Raw genomic sequence first — 9,609 nt, forward strand, 5'->3', positions numbered from 1 at the left:
ATAATTTTAAATGTTTCCTTTTCAACAGCAGAAAAGAAACATCCTACTGACAATGACACACAGCTCAGGTGTTATCAGACATACTATTCTTTCACAGGGAAGGGAAAGGTAACAATTCCATCTCTTGGCTGCTGAAGACATACTGAGTAAAAAAAAGGTAATTTCTTTTCCCTATCTTGATTTAGAAGAACAGCAAAAGTTATACAGATCAACTCTTCACTTGCCTTGGTTGGGAACACCGTGGCAAACGGACAGTAAATGGACAAAGGAAGCAAATACCTTAAGGTCACTTCTGCATTTATGTTCAGAAAGGCACATCAGTGTAAGAAAAAGCAACTGTATTATTGCCTACAGAAACATATTCAATACTTTTAGAAACAATATTTACATTGCTTTTATAGGTCTTAATAAAAGCATTAACTCTACACTATAACCAGTCTCATTTTTTTGTAAAATATCAGTGGAGAACGAACTGTTTTAAATATCCTGAAAGCAGAAAACAGTACCTCATATCATAACATGCCTCTTATGGTTTACCGAGCAAAGAGAATGTTATTAAACATCTCAATTTAAAGAGTAATGGCAGTAAAAGAAAATCTTGACAGCAAAGGGAAAGATACATCAATAGCATAACTTGGGACTCAAAGCCACTGAAAAGTACTACATGTTACAGAGGCAACGATGAGGGGAAGATTTATGCTGCCTTCTATTAACGTGTATAAATTCAAGCAAGTGTATATTTGCAATTGCCAAGGCAGCTCTTGTACTTTACAGTTTTTCCTCCCCACAGCAGCAGGAAAATTAATACTGCTGAAAGATTCATAATGCTAGTTTTAGAACAACTACTTTATAGCCCTGGCACTGGCCCAGTTTAACAACTTCTTTAAGGACAGTGATTTTAATGTATTTATGAAATACTCTGACAATCTATTGAAAGCAAGGGAAACTTCCTGCAACAGGGCAATCAGTTAGCACTAGTAATTATATCGTAAATATAATTCAGATCTCAGTAGGGAACAAATATCTTCTGAAATGATACGGAATCGTTACCTGACCTGGACATAATTCCCAACACACTGATGAAAAGGGTCAAAAGAAGTCTTGGTATTATAGCAACATCACTTCAGCACAAACCTGGTTTATCAAGTCATTTCAAACACGGCAGACTATCAAATATCTTAAAATGAATTTTCAGATTTTTACTTGAACCTTGAAACTAGAGTTACCATAATATAATTGTAGGGCCTTAAAAATGTTTTCAGTGGCAACTGTGGGTGTGCTGACATACAAGAAAAATTGAGCACAACTGACTGACTTTCTGACTGTTACACTACTGTGGCAGGTTACTGTGTGAGCTTTTTTTTGGAGGAATTACATTATCATCAACCACAACAAAAAGAAAAAAAGTAGCGTAGACTAGTTCAGGCCAGAAGAATTGGTAAGAACAAATAGTGCTACAAAAAGGTGAGGAACCATTTTACAGATAGCAGCAAAAGTTGCACTGTCAAGAGAATTAGCAGAAAGTCCCCTAATTTCAGAAAATTCAATCAGTACTTTGTGATTGGTCCAACTTGTTACTGTAAACTGATGGCCTACTAAAATCAGTTTCTCATGGATTGAGACACTGGCCATCTGACACATTTTTCCTCACCAGACAACAGCAAATGCTTCCCAAACAAACTGTTCCTGCTAATGTCCTGGTTACAGCAGGGAACTGCAGAAACTGCTTCTTCATACAATGGGAAAAAAAGGGCATTGCACCATTTTTGCTGCATTTGTGTGCTACTGAGCCAGCCATCAAGAAACAGAAACCCCAGATCTGATCCAATTCCCAGAGATGCACCCTGGTCCAGAAGAAATTGGATTTTACTCCAGTCATATGCTTGGTTTAAGGTTTGTTTTTGGATTCCTCACCCCAAGAAAAATATAGGTGAGAAAAAGAATCCCAACTGGATATAACCTGAAATGGGTGACAGGCAGACAGAGAATTCCTCTGCCCTTTTTTCTTAAATAGCAACAACAAACAAATTGACGTTGTCTTGGTGCTCAGTTCTCCTGCTCTCTCCACAAAGGCATTCTGAAGCTTCTAAATAAAGCTGGAGGTTAACAGGAAAAAGAAGCACGTTTGCAAATCAATTCCATTTTTTAGGATTCTTGATTTTGTCTTACCTCATCTACATAAGGTTTTACAAGCACTTGACCAACTAATGCCTCAGCATCTCGTGTTTTGTCAATTGTTGCATAAGTGCGAAGACAGTGACGTATTATGTCAACATTTGAAGTCTGAAGGCCTTCCAAGAGCAGCCCTTCCAGAGACTGCTGCAACATAGCTGTTATTCCAGCTATACGCTATGAAGAGAAACAAAATATAGTAATAAAAAAACAAAAGCAAAGCCTTGCCATCACTGCTGAAGAAAATTCTTCCCGAAATACCTAATTCAGCTTTCCATTTTCATTTGAAAGGTGCTTAAGTTTTGATAACTGTCAGCATTAAATGAATATTAACACAAGCTTAATGGGTTACTGATGCTTTTTAACACAGTATTTATTATAATAAGGTTAAAAGGCAATTATTTTCTTTTGTATGTTGTAAGTTATGCGGTAACTTATCTAAGGTCCCCTTTATCCTGAAGAAATCGGTCAATAATTGTTCCTTGTTCAACTGAACCACTGTATGTGATAATACACAAAAGCTTCACAACAAGTCACCAGGGATAACAACTGTGGCATTTACCCGTCACTGTCAAAAACTAAAACGATAGTGTGTTCCCAGCACTACTTGTCAAATTACTGCAAACCAAAGACATAGAGAGACACTGGCAAAAAAAAACAAAAAAAATGACATGCCATTAGATTCCTTCTGGCTTCTGCTAAACAGCTGCTTCAGTCAACATATATTCTGCCATTTGCTAACCATTTTTCCTCATCTCCTGCAACATCTCTTCCACTAGATCCCACTCATTGCTGTACTACCTGCAGTTATACTCCTGGTCCAAGATGGTCCCTATATTTGAAGCAAGTTCAGTAACACACATTAATTTAATCAGAACTGACCTACCAATTTAACGAGTCAAATTTTTTCTCTGGCCTTTTGCATGCTATAATGTATCCATTCATCCTAAAATGATTCTTTAAATGGCCACAGAATTTGTCCTGAACATGCAAAGCCCGTAACCCAATTGCTGACTAGTCATGAAAACTGATAACCCTTCGCAACAACAGGTACAAGACAGAAGCCCTGGCAAGCATCATTAAGGAAGCCACATGACAAAGTAACAAAGGTCCTCCCACCATAAATACTATCCTGTTGCTCACACTTGTGTTGCTATCCACATTTGAGAACTCAGTGGCCAGAGCAGTCTTGTAAACTGCCCATGAATCAACATGGTACCATGGCAGTCTTGAGCTGAAACATGTTTATATTGCCAATAGACATACATAATAAAAAACTGGAACTATGAACTACCTTGCTAGCTCGAAAGTCATCAAGAATGTCAGCTCCATGTTAATTAGCTTAAAGCATTACCCCATCTCCATATTCACATTATTCATACTATCTACCTTTAAGCACCAGTCTTCATTTGTTCCCTCGCTTCAGTGAATAGACAAAAGAAAAAAAAGGTCAATTCATCTTTTACAGTAGACAGTTATTACAAGCAGGATATTAGGGAGATAAGCCTACCGGCCTGAACAACCACAGTTAGGCAACAAATTTCACCAAAAGACAAAGTTGAATATCTTCAAGCCAGCCACTTTGTAGGCACATTCCATTTATATTCTGGTTTGTACACTGCAGCTAACAAAACCAACACAAATCTGTAGAACTAGACTTCAATATCAGCAAGCAAACAAACTGCAGCATACATTAGGTTGACAAAAATGTCTGTGTTATTTCCTACTCTTATTCTAAGTAATTTATCCTAAAGAAGTTAGCAAACAAAGCATAAACCCTTAGAAGAAGCAATACTTCTGGTCAACTGATAAAAATGACCTCTTGAAACTCATTTTCCCCCATAAATTAATTCAATAAAACTCTGTGGAAACAGGCATTTGTCTTCCAATTATATTGGTTTTGCTTGATCCTACAATCATGCAATACTTACTGGTCTCACTTTGTCCAAAAGGGGCATTCCTTTGCTTTGTACTGCATGAAATTGTAGTTGATTAAATTCTGTGGCAATTCTCTCTAAAACCTGTCCAGTTGAAAGTGGGCTAGAAGAGAGATGATACAAAATGAGAATACACAGTTAGATCCTTTCAAACCAATTCACTTTCACCTGCAGCAGACAGATAATGCTCTCCCCCAATTTTTGTGGTTTAATCTAAGAATTCTGATTCTACAATTATTGCAATCATGCAATAGTAATCTGGAACAGACTACATAATTAGAGTTGTTTTGGAGCTACTAAGATATAAAATAGGTGAAGCAGAAGCAGAGAGGAACATAACAAGCTGCCTCAGCAGCATGAAGCGCTGTTTTCTACATGGTAGTGCTGCTTATTGTCACATGAAAAGGCAGCCTTACAGCTCATACTGCAGTAAGCGCTCTTCACCATCCAGATTTGTTTCTTATTTCCCTTTTCTGTTATGCGGTAAAACTAATGACAGCTATCTCTACAGAAACAGTCCTACCCTCCTCAGGTCTATATAATTAGCCAAATTTTCAGCCACTCGAGTACAATCTTGCTTTGAAACATGATTCTGCAAAGTGCATCACCCTGACTGAAAACATTTGCGTACGCTTTGTCCCTCTAGGTATCAATCTATCCTTCTGTCTGCCTCCCGCAACTCATTACCACGTGATCCAGCGCACTAAACTGAAGAGACAGTTTCACATTCAAACAGGTTCATGAAATTGTCTTTTTCCTCCAGCGTAATTTGCACTTGCATCCCAGTCAATTATTTCAAGCGCGTAGCTGGTACGTAAGTTCCAAAACTGGCTGAAAGACATCTTCCATCCCGCAGCAAAGGCAGAGAGAGAGGACACTTTCCATGAAGTTGTTAAAAAACAAAACCTGTGAGTCGGACTGGAATTTGTCACAAACTTTCCTTCTACCAGAAGTATTACATGGGTGGTTTGCCTGCCTCAGACTATTCTTGCAGCAGTCCTTTCAGTTATATGTATGCAGGGAAAACAAGAAAAGCTATTTCCCATTTTACTGCTAAATGATATTGAAATAAACTGTACGGCAGAGAGTATTTCAGACATGACGGGATTAGTGACTTCCAAGAAAAAAAAAAATAATTATTGCATGCAGACTTCAAAAAGCACACGTTTACTGAAAGCACTACAAGTAATTCACAACTTTGGAGGCTGAGCTACGTATTCTGTGAATGACCAGTTTGCCAAAGACTAAACCTGAGAAAATACTAAAATAACAGTCACTTATTCCATCAGAATTACATTTCTAAAGATATATCCTAACATTTGTAAATTCATCTACATCAATACCACGAAATTAAGTTAGTCCCCTCAATTACAAACAAAACTGAACATTTACATATTTTTTACCTGTTTCCCTCTAATGAGGACAATTCTTTAGTGCCTTGGGAATGTAGAATCTTTTCAATTTTCTCAACAGACTGAATAACATGAATAAGTCTCAGGACACACATCTGTAATTAAAGAAAAATTTTTCATGTCTGACCTCAATCCCAATTTACATTACCTAACAACCCTGAAGATATTTTGGATGGTTTTTTCCTGCCCCCCCACCTCCCGGTGTTAAGTTCTCTCCCTCCATCTTAATACTTGAGTCATGTCTCAGTTCAAGTATTGCTCACGTAAGTCCATAAAACCCCACAAACAATGTTTGTCGCAGATGTAGAACAGCTGTTCTTATCCGATTTTTACCAAGTTAAGCACAAAGACAAATGTTAGTTCCTCCCCCTCATATAGAAATTAAACTCCTGTATTTCAATTACATTCATAATAAGCCAGTTTATATAATACAATCAGAAACATGAGTAACTGTAATTAAAAAAAGCCAACCAAACCAAACAGAGATGTTTTTGGCAAATAAAGTAAAATAAAGATTTATGATCAACTAGACACTGTAAAAATTAAGTCTGTCAACCAAAACTTCAGTCATTATTTGTACAAGCAATATCCTGCACAGTGTGCATCTAGACAGCCTAAAACTTTTAAAATTTCATTTTCTCTGGCTTAATGGCAAAAAAAAAGTTGCCCTAATGAGGATCTTTCCAAGGTAATTATTTGTCTGTTGTACCTTTTTTCTTCTAATATCTTCCTGTTTAGTCATTCGGTCATCTACTGCTTGAATTCCTTCACTGACACACGACTTAAGACTCTGCGAGAGAGAAAGTCAGTATGAAAAGTTGGCTTCCCACTTAAGGTTTAAAAAAACCTTAACTCAAAACTCAAAAATCTAAACTTAAAACTGGAGACAGATTAATAAGAATATAGGATAAATAAAAGCTACAGTACATCAACAGCTCTCTAAGTGAAAAAAAACAGAAATAAGACTAAATAACTGAAAGTATAACCTGCTCCTAAAGTACTGCCACCACAAGTATCATTTCAACCAGAAGCGTTCTTTTAGTACCTTACAGAGAACAAATCACCTTTCACCTAGAAATAAGCAATAAAACCAATATGATTTTATGTCTTGAAACTGAAGTTATAAATAAGATTTAAGCAGCATTTTTTACATAATTATTTCTCTATGCTGACTGTGAACCTATTTTCTGTTTCAGATATCAAGGCTAAGATATTTTGAAGACACATTTATGCAGCAAACATCCCTTTGAACCAGCTGCCAAGATGAACAAAAACTGCCCTTCACTAAATACCAAGTCACTGTGGAAGACTCAGAATAAGACCGACCTTCAGGAGAGTGATCTTTTATGTTTAAACCACAGGACTGAGCAAAAAAGTCCTTAGCAGGACTGTGTTGCACCTGATTTATTTACTACCATCTTTAAGTTACTCAAATATTAAAACAGTTCAATATTTCACCGTATACGTGTCTTGCAGGAGATCATTCATTTATCACATTTAAGAAATCCTTCATCTCTTCATTAAAAGGCACTACAGAAAATGTAAATTTACTGCTACTACAACTGCTTGAAAACACGCCTCTCCTACTACCACTCTAAGAAGTCAATTTTCAAAGAGAAGTTTATTATAATAATTATTAACATGTATAAAAGACATTCTATATATCATATGAAAGTGAGCTGAATTTTACCAAGCCGTGTATAATGATTGTTTTGAGCATACCATAACTTCTTCCCTTAACTGTCCCAAGGGTACTGAAAGCTGATTAAGGGCCTTGTCCATGCCAACCTAAAGAAATTACCATAAAAACATTTATGACATATATCACGTAAGTTCATATGTGAATTACTAACAAAGTCTATCATTTCACAGATACTAAAAGAGAACCGAGAAATGATACCTCCCTTTATAGTCTCCAGTTTTAAATGCAATGCAAAAATGTTACCTCAAATACAGGGATAAAGATATCAGATTGCTTGTCACACAAAGCCAAAAATGAAAGAAAACTTGGACCTATGGAAGTTTTTCTTTGAATAAAAATGTTAAATCTCACTCTTTGAACCTATATAATTGGATCCTGGATGAACTGGAGTAAAAGAGCAGGATACACAGTGAACAAGACATTTTAATACGAAAATCATTAAAATCTTCAGTCAAGTGGGTTGAGTTTTTTTAAGATATATTGACTGTATAGTAAATTTAAAGATTCCTAAAAGAATTCCTCAGAATGGCCTGATTTGTATCTTTGCTAGTCAATTTTAATGATTTATTTACTTCAATTTTACAGCTACTAGCAGTTTTTAAAAAAAGTTTGCCTTGAGTCTAACTTCCTAATGAATTGATTTTTTAAAGACAAAAGCATATATCTAAAACATTTATTATGGGCCAATAGCAATTCTGTACAGTAGCTATATTCTACAATAACGGTCTTTCAGTTTCTCTCAGTGCGAGGGGTCACATTTAAGATGCCTTAAATCTAATAATGCCAAAATACAAGCCATATACTTTTCATATGAAAAACAAAAATCATACTAAAACATGTTAAGGCTGAACTACATAGTACAACTTAATAAGACTTACTAGATTTGTTGAGAGATTAACAAAATCTGCATAGTCCTTATTTATGAGTTCTACCATTGCAGTTTTAAGGAGTTTGTAATAGAGCTCCAGATCCTCTCTGAGCTCTTCCAACTGCACGCGTTTCCTGCAGTCTGACACAAAGTGATCAACATCAAAATCCGGCTGAAAATGAAACAGGAAAGAGAGAAGGATGTAAGCAAAAAGTTCAAACCAGGAATGCACCCTACCCCACCCCTAAAATAAAGTATTCCATATGCCAGTGAGCTGACCAAACTGAAGTACTGAGGGGCAAAAAGGCTGCTTAATGGAGTACTTTCCAATGTTCCAAAGTCTTGGTCTTGAATCTCAAAAGCACACAATGTTGTGGGTCAGACTACTGAAAGGCTAGCTCTCCAAAATACAAGGTTGTATATTGCCTGCATACACTTAAAAAAAAAAAAAAAACAACAACAAAAATAAAAAACAACAACAAAAAAACCCCAACCAAACAAAAGTCGAAATACACCATTAAGAACTACTTTAAGCTCTCCAAGCAATGAGGCCCGAATGCTGGTTATGAGTCTATCTGCAGCTTGGCTTCAAACCACGCCGGGTGTGACTTGGAGGAAGTCCGGCTCGGGTCTGCCCTCGGAGGTGAGCTGCAGCACCCAGCCCGGGCCCGGGACAGAGACGCGCAGATCACCCGGTTGCAAACCTGCCGGCTCTCTCCTCGGGCAGCCCCCCCTGCTCCGCCGCTCAGACTCCCTTTCAGTCTCGCCAGACTTGGACGCAACCCCTGCTTGGATGCAACCGCAGAGGTGCGAGCCGCCTGGCTTTGCAAACGGCCCGGATCCCCCTTTCAGTGACAGGCTTAGCGTTCTCCGGGGCCTCAGCCCGGGGAAAGAGCCGCGGCGGAGCTAAAAGACCCCGACCAAGGCTCCGGGCCCCTCTCACTCCCGCCGGGAACCGGCCAGCCCCCGCCTCAGGAGCCCCCCCAAGGCACCCCGGACCCGCAGCGCCCTTCCGCAGCCCGTCTGCCTCGGCAGCCGCACCCACCTTCATGAACTCGTCCTTGTCAAAGCAGAGGTTCTCGGGGCCCCGCGGCAGGTTCATCTTCTTCGCCTCCATGACCGGCTCCGGCCCGGCCCGGCCTGCCAGGCCCAACGCGGCGGCAGGACCCGCCGCTGCCACAGCAACGCCTCCTCCGCCAGCACGGCACCGCCTGGCATCGGCGGGGCGGGCCAGAGCCTGCGCCAAGAGAAGCGCAGCAGCCGCCCGCCGCCGCGGCAGCGCCCCCTGGAGGGCTCCGAGCGGCCCTGCAGGCGGCAACGGCGCGAGGGTGGCAGGGATCTCAAAATGGCGTGGCGGGGCGGCAGGGGAGGCTTGTGTGGGCCGACGTGTGGGGCACGGCCCTTTAAAGCTGGCCTACCCAGCCTCTTCGGAGGCCGCCCTCTGGAGTCAGGGGAGCTGGGCTGTGCTGCTGAAGTGGGCGCCTGGTGCCCCACAGTGGGCACCAAGCACATTAAAGT

At 39.6% G+C, this 9,609-nt stretch overlaps 1 protein-coding gene across 3 annotated transcripts in view; it reads right to left on the reverse strand.

Annotated features, from left to right (window-relative positions):
* The window catches only part of COG2 (component of oligomeric golgi complex 2), a 34,826-nt gene extending 25,522 nt beyond the window's left edge, over positions 1-9,304 (reverse strand). The window contains exons 1-7 of one of the 3 annotated variants that reach the window (XM_075146406.1): positions 9,137-9,304; positions 8,102-8,263; positions 7,244-7,309; positions 6,231-6,311; positions 5,513-5,616; positions 4,104-4,212; positions 2,170-2,349 (exon numbers count right to left, since the gene is read on the reverse strand). In XM_075146406.1, the coding sequence (XP_075002507.1) occupies positions 2,170-2,349; positions 4,104-4,212; positions 5,513-5,616; positions 6,231-6,311; positions 7,244-7,309; positions 8,102-8,263; positions 9,137-9,208 (774 nt within the window). In that variant the 5' untranslated portion in view covers positions 9,209-9,304. The remainder of the gene's footprint in view (positions 1-2,169; positions 2,350-4,103; positions 4,213-5,512; positions 5,617-6,230; positions 6,312-7,243; positions 7,310-8,101; positions 8,264-9,136) is intronic. The other 2 variants (XM_075146408.1, XM_075146407.1) reach the window with 2 other exon arrangements.
* Positions 9,305-9,609: the final 305 nt, after the last annotated feature.

The sequence above is a fragment of the Calonectris borealis genome, chromosome 3 (genome assembly GCF_964195595.1).
Source record: "Calonectris borealis chromosome 3, bCalBor7.hap1.2, whole genome shotgun sequence".
In the NCBI taxonomy this organism is placed as follows: Eukaryota; Metazoa; Chordata; class Aves; order Procellariiformes; family Procellariidae; genus Calonectris; species Calonectris borealis.